The sequence below is a fragment of the Megascapheus bottae genome, chromosome 16 (genome assembly GCF_031878675.1).
Source record: "Megascapheus bottae isolate mThoBot1 chromosome 16, mThoBot2.hap1, whole genome shotgun sequence".
Lineage (NCBI taxonomy): Eukaryota > Metazoa > Chordata > Mammalia > Rodentia > Geomyidae > Megascapheus > Megascapheus bottae.
In genome coordinates, this window is record NC_143524.1 from 51,764,649 (window position 1) to 51,784,202 (window position 19,554).

Here is a 19,554-nt window from a genome sequence, read left to right on the forward strand (position 1 = left end):
TTCAAAATTTCCTTTAGAAATTGTTTCCTTTTATGTTTCTGCTGCTTATGTCTTGGGTACAATAACTGTCTTCCCCAGTCTTGTGGGGGTAGGTTTTTATTAGAATTTTCTTATTGAGTAAATGGGATTGATTCGATGGGATAGAAGCTATAATTGGGGCATGGGCTTTGGGTTTTATTATATGGAAAGTACAGTGTCGTATTTAATTCCTTAGACTTTGATTGATGTTGTCCAGGAGTCTGGACTGCAGTGGAAATCAAGAGCAAGTGGGTAACACTCCGTGAATGTGGGCTGCCAGAAGTGTGTGGCTCCTCAGGCCCCATAGAACCAAGTTCCAACTGGTTCTTAGATCTATGCCTGCAGCCTTCTGATCATTCTCACCTCCCGTTCGAGACGCCAGTTTTGGACCACTAGCTTCTCCATATTTGATGAACATCTTACCCTTCCACTTGGGTTTATTTGGCAAATTAATCAGGCAAAAACAAAATAATCAGAAAGCCATCTGGCTATAGATTGGCAGGTTGACCAATGAGCTTGGGTAGGGATGACAGGCACAGGAATGCCTGGGAAGTTTTTCAATGACGTTTCTTCACAAGATGTATGCAATGGAGAAACTGATTCATGAAGGTCAAGGTCATTCTTTACATCATTTTCTCCTTCATTCATACTGTTTTAGGGCACCCAGTATCTTTTCTTCTTTTAGATTTCTGCATTCTTTGGGAAAATAAGACTGCGATCTCTGTATTTATTTTTAAACTTTTACTCTATCATGTAAATAAAGCTTGGCAACAGGCAGGTGTTCATAGTTTGTTAATCAAAAAAGTTTAAGGCATGATAAATAAAAGTTGTAGCATTTATTATCTTGTTCAGATAATTTTAATTAAGCATTTTCTGGTCTTTACATGAAGCATTGACTTAAAAACTTTAAATTTTAATATGTTAATTGATCTGTTTGTGTATATATGGATGTATGTAATTATGTATTTATTTATTTTACCAGTCCTGGGGCTTGAACTCAGGGCCTGGGAACTTTTCCTTGAGCTCTCTTAAGGTGAGAACTCTACCACTTGAGCCACAATATTTGAGCCACTATATCACTTCCAGCTTTTTCTGTGTTTGTGGTACCAAGGAATTGAACCCAGGGCTTCATGCATGCTAGGCAAGCTCTCTACCACTAGGTCACACTCCATGCCCAATCCAAATTTATATAATTTTGTACTCTGAAAATTTGATAGTCAGAAATCACACCACTAGTTGTTAATGGAAAGGATTGTGGACTTAGGGCCAGAGTTGGTGGTGGGGAGTACATAAGAGTGAGTGATATTAGAAAAACCTAGTTTTATAATCCAGTGGGGTGGAGGGTTGAGCTCTTCCATCCAAGAATTTTTCATCCCATAACTGTCAGGTCAGAAGACTTGGCATGTGACAAGGGAGGGTTACTAAGATGGACCAAAGACACAGTTGTGACTCATGAAAACACAACAGTCAACAAAGAATGACTTGTTAGTTTTGCAGACTAGGCACTAACTGCTCTTTCTGAGAAACTCTTAATTCCATTACCAAGGAACTATTAATGTAATTTGCTATTTAGGGTCATAAGGAACCTAATTTTTTTTTTTTTTGTCATGGGGCTTGAACTCTGGGCCTGGGCACTGTCCCTGAGCTCTTCAGCTCAAGGCTAGCACCCTACCTTTTGAGTGACAGTACCACTTCAGTTTTCTAGTGGTTAATTCGAGGTAAGAGTCTCTCTGACTTTTGTGCCTTGGCTGGCTTTGAACCACAATTCTCAGACTTCAGCCTCCTAAATAGCTAGGATTATAGATATGAGCCACTGTGCCTGGCTGGAACCTAAACTTTTAAATGGTACATCTCCTCTTACTCTCCTTTTAGATGGAAGCAGTCCATTGTATTTTGGTAAGATCATGTGTGTTTTGTGTTTTACCTCTGTGCAGTAGTCACAAGGTCTTTCTGAAACCCTAAAAAGTAGCAGTTATTTGATCAACCAAATTAGAGCCAGAATTGACAAGCCAAGCCATAGTCATAGGGTGGGTAAAAGTCATGTCTTGCTTGGTGCATAGTAATTTGGCTTTGAGTGATGTCTTAATGTGTCAGCTGTCAATTGAAGGTCATTTGTCCTTTGCAGTGGACAAGGAGATAGCAATTCAAATTAACTGCAGTGAGTTGAGTTCATCTGCATATGAATGTGTGGGAGCCAAGGGAATGGAGGGCAGGAGATGATACTGCAGATCTAGTAAGTCAGATGTGGAAACTGGAACTGTACTAGCTTTGTCCCAAGTGTCATAAGAGGAGAATTAGGGACTAAGTCTGAACTTGACTATTGAGCTGATGCAGTTGAAGGGAGAAGAGTCAGTTTGAGAATAACAATGATGTCTAACTTGTTCCTAAGAGAAAAGTTAGTTACAGAGAACAAAAATTGGGGGCTATGAAGCCCAGCAGTCCTGATCTATCCTTTCCTGGCATCTGCAGAGTCAAGGGCTCTGGTGAAATCTAGCAATGTGGTGACTTTCTCTTCAATGGTCTTCAGTGTGGTGCCTTGGTGGGTCATTTAAGTTCTGTAATTGAACAGCAGGTCTCACAACATACACATAGAGGTCATAGATTCGTAACTGTCCTTTTAGGTTCAAAAACATGCAGTTCACTTCTATCAAGTCTCCTAGAATGACAGAGCCGGGCACCTGTCGCTCATGCCTGTAATCCTAGCTACTTAGGAGACTGAGATCTGAAGATCTCTGCCATCTTAGGCAGAAAAGTCCTTATGAAATGCTTATCTTCAATTAGCCACCAGGGAAACCAGAAGTGCAGTTGTGATTCAAAGAGGTAGAGTGCTAGACTTGAGCAAAAGAGCTCAGTGACAGTACCAAGCCCTGAGTTCAAGCCCCATAGCTGGCAAAAAAAAAAAAGAGTTAAAGAAATGAAACAGGACACAAATAAAAATCATCTGCTGTTCTAGCATTTTTCTCTTCTGAATAAGCACAGCAATTATTGAATCTGGTAGTCTGTTTTTAATTTGAGAGTGTTGAAAACCAAGCCCTCAAGACAACATCACCATCTGCACTGACCCACAGTGACAGCTAGGATGGTCTGATCACCTACAGTCTGGCTTTCTGAGTGACTGAGCTGATTGTCTACTAATATACCAGAGTGATTGTTTTGATGACATTGTATCTCTTCTAAGGGGGGAATTTGTTTTGGAGCTCCAGCTGCCACACCTGTGCTATCTACATCCCAAGATGGAAAGCATATCTGTAACCCTGGTGAAGGATTTAGCAAAGGAACTCTGCAATTATTGATACCTTCACATCTTTGGAGCAGGTATGTTTTGTGACTCCAATGTGTATAGACAATGCCTCTCCAAAGTATGCTTTTCTTTGCATCCTAAGTATCAGGAAAACTGATTCTGTTCTTAGCATTTCTGCAATCTTCCAATTGTGACACTGGAAATTTTTTCTCCAGATATGTCTTTAGAAGCCTATGTTTTTTTTCCCCTGGTCCTGGGCATTGTCCCTGAGTTTCTGTGTTGAAGGCTAGTGCTTTACCACTTGGGCCACATGTGGCGTTTTTGGTAGTTAGTAGAAAATAAGAGTCTCATGGACATCCTTGCCTGGGCTGGTTTGAAATGATGGTGCTTAGGTCTCAGCTAGGATTATTAGGCCTGTGTCACCAGGACCTGCTAGTAGTTTCTTTCACTACAGTATTCACTTGATAAGAATGCTGATTAAAATCAGGCAAAATGGTCACCAAATATTTTGAAATGAGCAAAAGTACCACTTTCAGGGGGCCGGGAGCATGGCCTAGTAGTATAGTGCTTGCCTAGCATGCATGAAGTCTGGGGTTGGATTCCTTAGTACCACATACTCTGAAAAAGCCAGAAGTGGTGCAGTGGTTCAAGTGATAGAGCACTAACCTTGAGAAAGGCCCAAGGACAGTGCCCAGGCCCTGAGTTCAAGCCTCGGGACTGGCAAAAACAACAACCAGGGCGGGGAGTTTGGCCTAGTGGTTAAAGTGCTTGCCTAGCATGCACAAAGACCCGGGTTCGATTCCTTGGTACCACACACATACAAAAAAGCCGGAAGTGGTGCTGAGGCTCAAGTGGTAGAGCTCTAGCGTTGAGAAAGTCCAAGGACAGCATTCAGGCCCTGAGCTCAAGCCCAGGACTGGCCAAAAAACAAACAAAACAAACAACAACCAAAACCCCCCTCACTTTGATTTCCTCTGAGCAGTGCCAAAATTTCTTAGTGCAAACCTACTGGAGTTGCATTGTAGCACTGAAACCAGACTAATTTCATAAAAAATAGACATGTTTTTTTTTCTCCTTTATCAAATAAGACAAACTGTTTTATGGGAGACTATAATTAGCTATAAAGTATGAATGTTTTTAATATTTGTATCTTATAGTAAAACCATGACATGTGTATATAAACGCTCTATCAAGACTTTTTTTTTATAATAGGGCCACTCCCCAAACACCTAAGAACACAATAAATATTCAGAGACACATCTAGTATGAAATATACATCTTGATTTTTATAATTGTGTGTGCTTTATTTTCTTTTTACACAAATGGAATGGAAGTGTTGAATATTTACACTTAACAGGAGTGTAAGCTGTGCAGTGTCTCTGTCAACTCCAGCCCAGGCAAGGAGCGAGCAATCCCCCCACCCCCTTCCCGTCCTGTGTTACAGCTCAGCAGAGAAACATCCTGTCAGAGAGAAGCACAAACTTGTCCTATTAAAAGGATCTAATGGATACAACCTGGTGCACTCAGAAGTTAAGACACACTTAGGAAACACAAATTCAAGAAGGAGAGAGGAAAAGTTTGCCATCCCATGGGGTGGGGGAGCTCAACCTTACCATGTGGCTGTCATGGTGGGTTGCTAGGGAGATACTGTTCTCTTTGAGTTGATTTAAAAAAAAATTTAAATCTAAATCATCTGCCTGTCTCAGCTTGTCCTCAGCTGTGACAAGAAACTGCACAGCTGGACAAGAAATGGTTTCTCAAGCACAGGTTTCAGTGAGGAAGAATATTTACAGACTGGAGTGTGTGTTGTGTGAGCATTTTCCAACCAGAGTAATTTCTACCTAATGGAATATGTGTATATCCAGTGTGCATTCCACATGTGCCCTACATACACGTGTGTAAAACACACCCACCGAGTTCTGTAGGGAATCTCCTTGTCACATGGGATTAGTCCTCATGCTTTCTAGGGGGAATTAACCCTTTCTTCCCCCCTAGCAGTAACAAATGAATATGCTAAATTTAGGAACTAGCCTGAGTCCTTGGCTTCAAATATTTTTGGTAGGAATTTTAGGGAGGACCAAGACAGGAAATAAGAGATGTTCAGTTCACCAGCGAGTCCATTCAATCTCACCAGAGCAATCACCAGCTGCAAAGCAGAGAGGGGCGAGGGGGGAGGGCTTCACATGAAAAATATGGACCAAAGAGAGGGGAAGAAAAATCTCTCTCCAAAACCAGGGCGATGTCATGGCTTCAATGAGGAGAAGGAAGTTTGCTCTCAGAATAACTATTGGGGCCAGGGTCTGCCTTTATTCAAAGTAAGTGTCCTCAGAGCCTTGAGCAGTGCTGGGAGTGGAATTTCAGAGGACCTTTATTTAGGCAGAGAGCTCATAGGTGCCACAGAGCCTACAGCACACGCATGGTCACTGACTGGGGAGGCCAGGCCAGGGTAGCGGTGCAGGCTGGCTCTGCTCTGTGAGGCAGGCCGGAGCTGGCTCCAGTCAGGGCCTCACACTCAGCGTGGCTTTCTGGGCTGAGTAGGTAACAAGGTGACCCCATGTGTTTGTGTCATTTGTCCAATATATGGACTCGCTGTCTTGAGTCAGCCATGTGCCCTTTATAGGACAGAAATAAGAAAGGAGTGAAGTGTGGGGATGATCGGGAATGTGAAGAGAGGAAGAGGACAGAAAAGCAAGGGAGAAAGGAATCAAAAGGCAGTGAGAGAAGGAGGAAATGGACAAAGGGAGAAAGGGAAGGGAATAAAAGATTATAGAGTCAGCAATTCAAAGAGAGAAGGGGAGGCTAAAGGAGGGGGACAAAAAGAGGGATGCAATAAGATAGAAATGAAAGAGGGCAGAAAAGAATGAAGGGAAGAAGATGAGAGCCAGAGGTGTAGAGGGCTTGTCCCTGGCTTGTCCTGCAGGGCTGGCAGTAGTACTCAAGAAAGCTCAAGGAGGCATCTGAGTGCAGATCATAATAAAGAAGGGCTTGCTAAGCAGACAGAGTCAACCCAAGAACTTGGGGCTTGAGGAAAGGCCTGCAAATAAACAGCCAACAAATCCCGTGAGAGGAGAGCAGAAAGACCAGGTGCTCTAACCATTGGCTGATAAATGGGATTTTGATTTTGGTAAAGCTGAGACCCTCGTGGTGCTACACATTGTACCAGAGCATGAAAAATAGCACCAGGGACACGATCTGGCACTTTTCTGAAAGGGCTCAGCACGTGAAGGTGACATTGCGCCCCCAGCAAGCCTTCAGATTGGAGAGAGCTCTGGACAAAATTTGCAGTGTTAGCACCAGTCTGGCCCCCAGGCTCCAAAGTGCATTTGTGCCAGATGAAATCTGGTTAACTTCCATGCCATGTCCACGCAAGTCCTCAGATTTGCTGCAAAAGAATCAGTTCATAGGAGCCATAGAGACCTCAACATTAGGAAGTGCAAGACAACACAACAAATGGAGGTGTAAATTCTATAGGAAAAAAACCCTCTCACCAATTTGCTTGGTGATTGTTCAAGCAAATATATATGCCTATATTTATATAAATCTACATAAAAAATCAGTGCAAATGCCGATTCTAATCTGGAAGCATCCACACTAGGAAAATAAATAATTATATTACTCAAAAAAAAAAAACCCAACAAAAACCCAAAGGGTTGGTAGTTCAATTTGTTTATACTCAGCCACGGCAATACTACTAAAATGGGAAGCACATCACATGACCCAAGAAAAAAACATCTACTCATTAATGATAGTCCTCTAAATAAACATTTTGCATGCTCAAGTTGAGAAACCAAAGAAGTTCATCCTGATGGCCTAAAAACAGAGCTGGGATTAGCAATGACATTCTAGTGGCAGAAAATGTCTGGGTGCAATATTGAGGAAAGCTGGCCTTGACCTGAAACTGGTGAGTGGCAGACAGGGACACTTTTTTTTTTCATTAAAAATTTTTTTTTTGAATGTTCTGAGGATGTCTCTGGAAATTTAACTTTCATCAGAGGGAAAATACATCACTAGCCCTTCTGTTGGCAAAGGTAGCCTCGAGATTATAGGTAGATGCGTGATTTTTGCTGTTTTGTGTTTGTTTTAGCCACTACAGCCAGGCAGACAATGGTACTGAATAGACGATGAACGATGGGTGTTCCTGGAAAGAGACTCTCATTTTTGAGCTCTGATTTATTTTTACTGTGGAGAAGCCCCATCGCTCTGATGGATCTAGCTTTTGCTCTACCACTCCAGCCTAGATGCTGGTTTGCTGCACAGTGTGGCAGAATCCCTGCCCGGTCTTGATGTACCCCAGAAGTAAGGCGATGGGGCTTAAATCTGGGTCTGCACAGAACCCAGAGTTGAGTGGTTATTAAACTCACTGGAAAGTCTCTTATACACCTTGGGCAAAACCAGTGCTGATGTCACTGTCCACGCTAAAGTGGGAAGCTTAACTCTACCGTTTCAGTTTATAGGCTTTGGGAGGTTTCTTTAAAAAAAAAATCACCATTACTATAATTGTTAAAAAATAAAATTGGTCCAGGTACAGCCCCAAGGAAGGCAGCTCAGTTGGTTTGAGTTCAAAGTCATAAATCATCTTCGCCAGTGGTTCTGTCTCTTTGCCCTATATAAATAAAAACCAACAAAAATCCTTCACTTCTCATCACCCCCTGCCCCTAACCACATGCTTCTCTCCTCTCTTCCTCAAAGAAATAGTGCATCCTTCCGACAGATGTCCCCATGTAATACCAACTTGGGCTGTGACAAAACTCTTAATCACCCTGTGAAACAATAAAAGAATCATTCCAATGACTCACGATTGACCAGAATATGACATGGTCCTTTAAGAACTGTATGCAAGAGACTAGGAACCAAGTTATTCAACTATTTTTCATGGTAGGCCCAGGTTATTTCACTAGAGAAAAGCAAAAAAGTGCTTTTAGGTCCTTTGCATGAGTTTGTCTCTAAAAAGCCATCCGCTGGGGGTGGGGGGGACTAGACATTTGGTACTAGCAAATGTCCTCCAAAAATGTCCACAGGGGCAGCTCGTTAAGTGATGTGCTCCATAAATGTGTGTCGCTAGTGTGCAAGGGAGGCTGGGGGAAGGTAGTGAGGAAAGGACTCCGATGCTCTGAATGGATTGCTCGTAACGAAAGGGAGAGTGCAGCTTTCAGTCCTTGAATTTGATCCTCTGATAGTGCATACGTTTAGTCTTTCAATTAAGTCTTGACAAAATATTTCACAAAACTTTTTTTTAACCTATAGAAATTCGTTTCTATACATTTAATATATTTTTATTGTATAAATTATTCTCATCTTTAGTGCTGTCTTTCGGCTTATAAATGGCAAAATAGACGATCAACAATCATAAAGCTAATCCCAGGTGAATCCCCTCTTCTCAGTTAGATTACACTTCGGAATTTTATGCAATGCCAGTCAAAGAAACTATACAAATTATCTTTCCCTGATCGCATGTCATCTCCAAAGGAACTTCTTTTCTTTTTGTTTCCTTGTTTATCTCCTTTGCTTGCTAACAAATCAGAAGATGTGCATAGTTATAAAATTCGAAGTGTACTCATTACAGATGTGGGTTATGAGAAGGTTTGGTGAGGTTCGAATGCTGGCAACTTTTCTTTTAAGCAAAAGACACACAGAGCTCAGCAGCTAGATCAGCTCTGGACACCGGCTGGGCTGAGGAGGTTTCCCATCTCTTGGGCAGAGAGCCCATCAAAGAGAGGCTCATCCCTACATGTGGTACTTTGAACAAACCAAAGCCTTCCTGCATACTGCAGTGTTTTTTTCTGTCCCACCCTTTGGCCCCTCCGTTTCCTTCATGGCTTCGCACAGTTTGTGTTGTACATTCATAAGAATTCACATTGACTGCAAAAACATAAATGCAACAAAAACATAAAAGCCTCCAAGTAGAATATTATATATATTTTGTTCTTCTAAATGTTCTTCTGTTGTTGTCAGAGGCGCAGTAGCTAACTTATAACTTTTCCTTGGAGGGAATCCAGATGAAAGGCCCAGATTGCTCTTCAATAACAAGCTTGCACTGGTTATAGATATCTTCTAAAGTGTCTCCTTGGACAATAGCTGTAACAAAAACAAACACACCCAGAATCAGGAAGCTTGTGATGTCTTTAGTAAGCAGAAGCAGAACATTCCCAGAAACACATCACACCAATGAGGAAAATGCTTTCAATACATGACCTAGATCAGTTATAAGTATATCACAATTTTTACACTTCCTATATCTGTCCTGATAATGAATTGTTTATATAGTTAGCGAATATTTCATGGGGTTCTATCCAGGAGCACTAGAGTAAAGCAATGACTAATGTTCAGGGGGAAAAATACTGACCTGATAGTCTCTGTGCCTTACTTATTTTGGAGGAGATGGCAATTCAGGGATTTTAGACACAGAGGAAATAATAAAGATTTTGGAGAAAACTTTAACATTCCTAGACTCTACCACTTTTAATGGGAAATCCTGTATATTCTCTTTAGTAATGTGGTAAATAATGATTCTTACCAAATAGGGCGATTTAGGGTACCCAATAAACTATGAAGCAGCCATTTAGTCAAAATACAACTTGATTTAAACTACTTACTTAGTAGGATAGATCTCTACAATGCATCAATATTCTCTATATGACTCTAAAAGAGTTCAAAATAAGTTGCTATTTAAACATAGTTTAGATCTACACAAATAAGCTGAGTATACTAATTATATTATTCCTAAATATGAACTTCTGATAAAAAATGACTTGATTTTCTGAATTCACACTTTAGTTATTGCTAGAAACTTCATTTAATTTTAACCTATTAAAATATTTGCAAGCAGCCTTGCCTGACACTCTGTCTTCTGAATAAGATAACATTAAAATATTAATTTCACATGGGGCAATTGAAGAGTAAAATTACTATGTTTAAGCCATTTGAAAATCACTCAGTGATAAGTGATTGCTTAGCATGTACTTAGTCCTGGATTTGATTCCCAGCACCACACACATCAAAACCAAGCCCAAAATACAGAGTAACTGCTTAGACACTGTCCATTTTGAGCCCTAAATGCTTCTTTTGCAAACATTTTCGGATGTCATCAGGAAGATAATTTAGGTACCAATTTCTAAAGTCTCCTTAATAGGATAGAACTCAGAAGCTATCGGTCACTCATGGTTTTGGATAAGGCCAGTGGGACCCCAGAAACTGTCTTAAGACTAAACTCAGAGGAGAGGTCCCAGAGCTCTGGATCAAATGGTTGAATTTTAAGTGCAATATTGAGGATTTATAGTAAGATTTTCAGATCTTTGCATACAGGTCCAGAACCATGTATAAGCAAAATATTAGTTTTATCTCCTTTCTCATCATGCCAAAGTAGGAGGAACTTACCTGTAAAATATTCTCCAAATTCTTGTTCCAGCTTAATTGCTCGGTCATAGGTTTTCTTGGCTTGTTCTTCTGTTAGGCGCTTGTTCATTTCCCTAGGAAAATGAGGGCCTGGTATTAGAACACAAAGGCAACATACCCAACCCTGAAAAGTTCAAGTGCATGGCAAAGAAATAACCCACAGAAAGCATAGCATAGCTTAATCTCATCAGTGGCATCTTAGTCTTTGGTCAGCATTCCTTTTTTTTGCCCCCACTGAACTCACTGTCCTTCTGGCCTTTTCTGTGTATGTGGTACTGAGGAATCAAACCCAGGGCTTCGTGAATGGTAGCTCCACTAGACTAGACTTCTGGCCCCAAAGGTCAGCATTCCTCTTGGCTGAACTAATTCCAGCCAAGCCCCACAAAGGGCTTTCTGCTAGGGAGCTTTGCTGTCTCATCGGGCAGACTCTTGGCCTCACTTTGCATAAAGTAGGATATGTTTTATGACTCACAGTCATTGTTCCCTGTTGTGTCTCAGCAGTCCCTGGAGTAAGGCTGTAGGGCAGCCTACTTTAAATAAAGTGTCCATGAGCCTGTTGGGACTTCCAGTTCCGAATACACTGTCCTACTTTCATCATCTGCCTTTCACTGGTTACAGTTTCTTTCTTTCTTTTTGTTTTTTGTTTTTTTTTTGCTAGTCCTGGGCTTGAGCTCAGGGTCTGAGCACTATCCTTGGACTTTCTCAAGGCTAGAACTCTACCACTTGAGCCTCAGCACCACTTCCAGCTTTTTTCTATGTATGTGGTACCGAGTAATTGAACCCGGGTCTTCGTGCATGCTAGGCAAGCACTGTACCACTAGGACAAACTCCCGGCCCCTGGTTACAGTTTCTAAACTCAAACTTTTCTTAGGTATTCTTTGTCAGACTTGTAGTATCTTAGCTTTTCCTAAATGTTGGACCTTGAATTGGAGGAAATCTTCCAAGTGGTCAGAGGCAACAGGAGCAGTGGATTCCCTCCACTGCTTCCGTCTCTGCATGTGAGAGAACTTGACTGTTCTTAAGTCTCAAACTTACAAAAGGCTTTGCTTTCATGTTTCCCTCACTCTTCTAAAGGGCTGCTGTAAATCCTCTAGCTGTACCCGGACACTGGTAGAGAAACACAAAGTGCTTCCAAAGAATTACATAAAATCTGTCAGACTTCACAGCTCTATGTCTCTCATGTCCAAGGAAGGAATTTTGCAGCTCTAGCTTCTGTAAATGTCAAGGCATGTCAGTGACAACAGGAGGCCAGACTCCTGTATATCAAAGATAGATGAAGGGTCTGCCAAAGACGGAGGGCCAAAAAAAGGTCAAGGTCAAACAGACCCATATCACAATGAAATCTCTGATTTTGTATAATGAATATATGGGAATAAAAAGGAAGTGTTAGAAACCAATATTTTCAAATAGACTATAATCAAGAAATTTGGTGAAAGAGTGACCTGCATGAAAGAAATCTCTAGTATGGATATGGGTAATAGGCACAAAGTACAGTTGGTAGGAGGAAGAAATTCTAATGTTAAACAGCATACTAGATAACTATGGTTTATAAGAATTGAACATTTCAAAATAGCTAGGGGGAAGATTCTGAATGTCTCCAACGAAATTATGTTTGTGTGAGGTGACAGTTATTCCAATAACTCTGATCTAATTATAGTCATGTACTAAAATTATACATGTATTCAATTTCTATATTCCAGCTATAAATAAGACTATAAACAAGATAGTAAGAAACACGGATGCCTACTCTGTTTTTGTTCTGAGAATGGACTACAAAGGAATTGTTCCAAGGACTCCTTTTTTCTTTTGGTCAATCTTTTAGCCATTGGTTTAATGCTGTATAAATGTTGATTAACCTAGCATCAAGAACAAATCAGTGTAGGAGAGTAATGGAAAAAAATCTAATTAAATGAATAACCAATGGTAGGTTTATCCCTTCATGTCCTCTATGTATTGAAAAAGCCCAGGTGAATGCAATGTCATTTAGGTTGGCTCACCAGGATACATTTAATAGGGTAAGAACATTTCATGTGGGGTAATTATTTTTAGAAATCCTAGTGAAAGGTTCTTTTTCAAAGTTAAGGGTATAATCATATATAAAGTGTTTAAAAAAAGGAAATTATCTGTCTATCCTGTCTGTATCTGTCTATCCTATCCTCTCTATGTATCTACCTACCTACCTACCTACCTATCTCCAAACAAGTCAGACACTATGGCTTATCCCTGTAATCTTAGCTGCTCAGGAGGCTGAGATCAGATCCGAGTGTGAAGCCAGTCCAGGCAGGAAAGTCTGTGAGACTCTTAGCTTCAATTAATTAGCGAAAATATGACAGGGAGGTATGGCTCACTTATACAACACCATCCTTAAGTGAAAAAGCAAAGGCACAGCACCCAGCTCCTGAGTGAAATCTCCAGGACTGTCACCTGTGCACGCATGCGCGTGCACCTGCGTGCACACACACGCACACACACACGCACACACACACACAAAACAAAAAACAACCCCCGCTAAACTGAAACATTACATTGATTTTGGACATAACTGAGAACTGAAGTATAAAGTAGGGATTTCTTGAACTGTCTTCAAGAGTCCTATGTGTAGAAGCTTTTAGTAGAAGCGGGCCATCTGCATCTCTACTGTAAAGTGTTTTAAACTGAATGGTAACTTCAGAGAAAGGGATGATTTTTCTAGAGAAGGAAAGCAGTTTTGTCCCTCTTGATCTTCTTTGACTAGTCAGTTTTAGTCTGTTTTTATTTTCTCCTGCATTCTCTTTGCATTTATTGTGGCAGCTACTCACTTTGAGCTGTCATCTACTTATGCATTTGTCTTTGTGTCCTTGCCTAATCTACATGGTGTTGTGAGAAAAAGCCCTGGCTTGTTCTTTTTTTTTTTTTTTTTTTTTTGCCAGTCCTGGGCTTTGGCTCAGCGCCTGAGCACTGTCCTTGGACTTTCTCAAGGCTAGAGCTCTACCACTTGAGCCTCAGCACCACTTCCGGCTTTTTTCTATGTATGTGGTACCAAGGAATCGAACCCAGGTCTTTGTGCATGAGGGGCAAGCACTTTAACCACTAGGCCAAACTCCCAGCTCTGGCTTGTTCTTAAGATAGGCTTCATGCCACATGCTAGATTATCTGTTGAAGAAGTGAATAAATGAATAAACGGAGAGCTAAACAATCATTATAATTATGATATGATGTGGCAAGATGACAAGATCAAAGGTGGCAGAGTGACGAGCTATGCTATGTGGTGGGGTAGGGGGGTAGAAGTCAGGTAGTGGCCCAGTATGTAAAGAACATCTTTCATGCGTGCCCTCAATTTTATGCTCTCCTGAAGAGTCAGCTATGTGTACACTAATGTGCTCTATGGCTTGATGTGGGCTATGCACTTGAGAAATAATGTGTGTGTGTGTGTGTGTGTGTGTGTGTGTGTGTGTGTGTGTGTGTGTGTGTGTGTGTGTGTGTGTGTGTGTGTGTGTGTGATGAATCAGTGCCTAACTGTGAGCTGCTATGCTTTTGCTCCAGCTGACTGGGCATTTACTCCTTCCGGGGGAATGCCCAATTCATGCCTGCTTTCCTCCTGATGTCAAATCCTCAGAAAAGACTGTAGCATAAACACGCAGCACTTAGCCCTGGGATCACATTGGTCAGACCCGTCACCCACACTACAGCAAATCACGTCCGATTCACTGGCCTCAATATGTTTCATAGGGTTAGGTTTCAGTCTTCAGAAGGTTTAATGTTCCCTAGTGGTAAGTGGCTGTGACGGTGCCCTAAGGCAAAACTCAATAAGTCATGGTGATGGGATTGTCACCTACTGTCATCTTTCCCATTGTAGGTTTATCATGTGAAGCCTCTTCTATTTCTGAAATCAGCTTTTAAGATGCTGTTCCCAAGAGGCAAGGGCCATTTTCCTTTTTGTTTTTTTTTTTTTTTGGCAATTGTGGGGCCTGGACTCTGGGCCTGGGCGTTGTCCCTGAGCTCTTCAGCTCAGGACTACTGCCTTATCCCTGGAGCCCCTTCTGGTCCGAGTCTCTCAGACTTTAGTGCCTGGGCTGGCTTTGAACCACCATCCTCAGCTTTCAGCCTCCTGAATAGCTAGGATTACAGGCATGAGCCACTGTGCTGGCTTCCTATTCTTCTTAAATGTGGCAGTGTTTGTGAGGCTCTTTATAGATTAGAAGTCTCGTTTACGTAACAGCCATTCAGATTGCTTTGCTTAGCTAGATATAATATCTTACATCAGGAAACATCTTCACATATGAAATCAGGGTCAGTAATAATAGTAGCCATTCTTTTTTCCCCTCTAAATCACTAATATTTTTCTATGTGGCAGCTATGGGAAAATATTCTTCATGGTAAAATTTAATAACTAACACACCTAGGACTCTCCTAGCAGATGATTACAATAGCGCAAAACCTAGATACATCAGGCCATATAGGAGGAGGCTAAATGAAAGGATCTCCAGGATATGGAAACAAGGGCTTTATCTTGTGTGATTGTTGTTCTTAATGGACAATGTCATTTCTCTTCTCTTTTGTTGCCCTTTGTTTAATCTCATATTGTTACTGTATCGGACTTCGTTACCTGGTATATTATATATACGTTTATTTGTTTATTTGAAATAGGAAAGGGAAGGGGGGAAAACAAGATGATTGGGGAGAAGGGAAATGGGGACAAAAACATGAGAAGGGTTATCAATGTGTGAGAAGTAATGCACCGACTATCTGGCAAATAGAACTGTAACCCCTCTAAACATTACAGCAAAAAAAATTAATACCTATATTCATTGGCCTTAAGGTATTCACAGTGATTTTCAAATTTTATTTCCTTATCTTGATGAGAATCCTTGTCTACCTTTTACTTATGGGAATATATTCTGCTGTCAGGTTATAGCTCTGGCAATTTCCCAGAGGTCAGTTGTGCATTCAACTGAATTCTCTCAGCCAGCCATCCCAGCTATATCAGTTTGCTTTGGGTGTTCATCATCAAAGAGCAGACCAGTTAGGTGATAACCTTAGTAAATACTGCACTGATCTCTGAGATTAAATACTTCCTGGTTAATAAGTCTTTCCATAAATACTGTTTTCTCGCATATACGCTGTGATTCATTCCTGGACCCCCTCCACATGCTGTGGAAGCAGAAATAGAGGCAATATTTGACTGACGTTCTTATACCAGTCACATTTGCACCATTCATTTCTTCTATTGGAAGCTGTTTATGTACTTTATAATGATAAAACTGCATTATTATTGTTTCAGTATTTACTATATGCCAAAGACTATAATAAGAGCTTTTTACCCATGACCTAGCTCAGCCTTCACACATGAAATATTTATTAATGTCTAGAGATGAGAACCTCATTCTTAGGTGAAGTAATTTGCTTAGAGTTATGTAATTGATTCCTGGCAAAACAAAGCACCAAACCTAGCATAACTAACTTTCTTTTTTTTCCATGTATTTTTTATTGTAATTAATAGAAGGGTTACATTGTATTCGCTAGATAGAAGGTGCATTAATTCACATACAATTGATACCCTTTCTCATGTCTTGGTCCCCATTTCCCTCCCCCCACCACTGCCCCTCATCTTGTTTTTCCTTCTTCCATATCCTATTTCAAATAACCATATAAGCATATATACAATATATCAGATGATAAGGTGAATACTGTGACAATATGAGATAACCAAGGGACAGTAAGAGAGATAACATAGTACATTAAGGACAACAATCACTCATTATATGGCTTTTGTTTCTATATCTTGGAGGTCCTTTCATTTAGCAGCATACTATATGGCCTTATATATCTAGGTTTTGTTCTATTGTAAATCTCTGCTAGGAGAGCCCAAGGTTTCTACTGATTATGACAAATGAGGGAAACCATTGAGCCTAGGTTCCTTTGGGTCTGGCTTACTTCACTTAATATGTGTTTTTATAAGTCTTTCCATTTCCTTACAAATGGGGCAATGTCGTTCTTTCTGACAGCAGCATAGAATTCCATTGTGTACAAATACCACAACTTGTTGATCCACTCATCAACTGAGGGACATCTAGGTTGGTTCCATATCTTTGCTATGGTAAATAGTGCTGCAATGAATATCATTGTGCCAGTGGATTTAGTATGTCCTTGTTTCTGGATGATTGGGTAAATGCCAAGTAGTGGAATTGCTGGGTCATAAGAGAGCTCTATGTTTCATAACTAACTTTCAAGTCTTTTCTTGCATTGTATCTCTTTTGCTGTATTACCTATGACAGCATGACTTTTTTTTTTCTCCAGTCCTGGACCTTGAACCCAAGATCTGGACAGTGTCTTTGGGCTTTCTTATGACCAGCGCTCTACCACTTGAGCCACAGTACCTCTTTGGGCTTTTTCTATGTATATGGTACTGAGTAATGAAACCCAGGGCTTCGTGCATGCTAGGCATGCACTCTACCACTAGGGCAGACTCTTAGCCCCAGGTAGCATCACTGTCATCTGAGAGTTGCCTCAATGACTTTTGAGTCCATCATGAATATGGGCCCAACTCGTTTACTAGTCTTTGTAGCAAGGTATTTTGGGTCCTTTAAAATTGTGAAAGTCAAACACTTCCCCTTTGCTCATAAATGTGCCTAGATACGGAGCTAGGATGTTTTTCTTTCTCCATTTAGTCCTCTTAATAGCTATTGAGTTCTTGCTGTTCTTTGGATCTTGTGTCTTCAACTGTCTTCTTTCATTTGTAAGTAAAAGGCAAGAGGCTAAGCAAGAAACACAACAACTTTAAGTTCACATTGGCCCATTAAATTCAGCTTGAGAAGATTATATGACACTTTAATCTTTTCGGACCCCTTAAAAATAAGAAGTGAAAAGAAGAAAAGGGGTGATTTGTTACTCTGTGTCAAGTACAGTGACCTGAGTGTCTACCCAATCCTACTCTTGATCCTCTTTGAGGTCACGATACTCCACAGGTGGGTTAGCTTAAGCTGGGTAGATTCAGGATGGCAGCCAGAGCATCCTCGGGACAGCATCTTAACAGGAGCATGCCTTTGTGTGCATGTGAAATGTCACTCTAGCACCCTGATGGTTGACAGCTGCCTTATTGGAAAGACCACAGAAGAGCAAAAAAGAGGGTCCCACCTGAATTCCAGGAAAATCGCCCCCCACTTTCAGAAGAGATGTTATTCGTCCCTTTCACTATCCTATCCCGTTCCTTCATTTCTTCTCCGTATTTACAGGAATCTGAACTACCTTCAAGGTTGTGGAGATGAATTTTGAATTTATCTCCTACTTTTCCTATTCTTGATCAAGAATAAAAATTTCCTCCTCTGCTAAAGACAAACACAAACCAACAAAACCTCAAGGCTTTGTAGTGAAAGTATATCAAATAATTGCATAAAAATCAAGGGTGGCATTCCCTAGTTATGAGTATTTGTGAGCAGTGAATAGTTTTCTGTGTTATGATTGGTGTGTTATGGGGAGCTGGCTGGACAAGGGCCTCTGGTGTCTGTACTTACATCAGAGGTTCCAGAGACTTGGGCTTTATGAAAATAGCAATGGGATACAGCTGGGCAACTTGTAACCTCTTGATGGCATTTCCTGATACATCAAGTATACAGTGTTTGCCCTGGAAGAAAGAGAGGAGAAAGATGTAGTTAATTCTGCCAGAATGGTCAGAATGCAATGAAAAGACGTGCTTTTGAGGAAGGCATGGGATTGCTAAGTTTCTAAAATTTTAAGAGTACCATCAACTCGAAGTCTATGAGGTAAGTTTTACCAATTGTGTTGTACAAAAGAAGACTGAGGCTGAGAAATATGAACTAACTTGCCAAAAAAAAAGTCAGTACTAAGCAGAATCCAACCTAGTTCTCCAAATTGCCTTAACTGTTGGTTGGAATACATAAGACACCTATTCATCTCACCTTGCCCTATGTTAAACTTAGAAGAATGGTGGTCAGATGAATTTAGAACAATGCCATACAATTTGCTCAGTGCTTCTATGTATCCTGCCATTGAAAATATTCAGTTAGTGGAGGATGGACACACACACACAATATCTTAAATGTTACCTGGTTTAATGTTGAGAGAATTCTGCAGAGGGCATGTACACTTATTTGTTGACAAACAAAAAGTCTGATTACATTTTAGTACACCTCATTTCACTTGTACTAAGTGAAATTTCCACTGTACTAAGTGCGCAGAGGAAGGAGCTACTTTATAGCATTCATGTAAAAGTAGTTGCATTTGCCATATCATATTCATCCTCCTAGAGAGAAATGACCTCACTACCCTGTAGCTACAAGGACTTTACATAAAAAGAAGCATTTTATGCTGATACGAGCAGTCCTAAATCAGTAATGAGATCCACATGAAAACAGCCTAGTGAATACTTGAACACATTAATAGCCTTTATTACTTAAGCAATAAATGTCAAGTGAGCTATCTCTGAAGTGCTATTTATGCACTAGCTGGAACATTTCAAGTAAACAGAAGTAACCCTTACATGTTCAAAAGAGAAAACAGACAACAGTTGTACAGGGAACTAATCAGAATCAGTATCCATTCAGACAATAGAACATCTTTTCAGTATATTCTCAGACATTAAATTTCTTCTTTTTGTTATTATGTATTCAAGGTACATGCAATGGGGCCCAGTGTGGTATCCTGCCTGCCTGCCTGTCTGTCTGTCTGTCTCTCTCTCTCTCTCTCTCTGTCCCTCTGTCCTTCCTTCCTTTCTTCCTTCCCTCCCTTTCTTCTTTCCCTCCGGTCCTCCCTCCTCCCCCCCCTCACCCCATTTCTCTCTCTGCCAGTTCTGGGGGCTTAAACTCAGGGCCTGAGCACTGTCCTTGGGCTTTTTCAAGCACTCTACCCTTGAGCCACAGCACCACTATATGTGGTGCTGAGGAATCGAACCTAGGGCTTTGTGCCTG

General features: G+C 40.8%; 1 protein-coding gene and 1 long non-coding RNA gene across 24 annotated transcripts in view; one reads left to right on the forward strand and one right to left on the reverse strand.

The window, feature by feature from the left end:
• Nucleotides 1-19,554, forward strand: part of LOC150053574 (uncharacterized) — a 151,796-nt gene that overhangs the window by 100,782 nt on the left and 31,460 nt on the right. The window lies entirely within an intron of this gene.
• Dlg2 (discs large MAGUK scaffold protein 2) overlaps nt 4,439-19,554 on the reverse strand; it is a 1,918,473-nt gene continuing 1,903,357 nt past the window's right edge. For 18 of the 23 annotated variants that reach the window (XM_090348525.1, XM_090348524.1, XM_090348517.1 and 15 more), the window contains 3 exons: nt 18,142-18,251; nt 10,634-10,725; nt 4,440-9,334 (listed from right to left, as the gene is read on the reverse strand). In XM_090348525.1, the coding sequence (XP_090204651.1) occupies nt 9,228-9,334; nt 10,634-10,725; nt 18,142-18,251 (309 nt within the window). In that variant the 3' untranslated portion in view covers nt 4,440-9,227. Of the gene's footprint in view, nt 9,335-10,633; nt 10,726-18,141; nt 18,252-19,554 lie in introns of all 23 variants that reach the window. The other 5 variants (XM_090348536.1, XM_090348537.1, XM_090348539.1 and 2 more) reach the window with 3 other exon arrangements.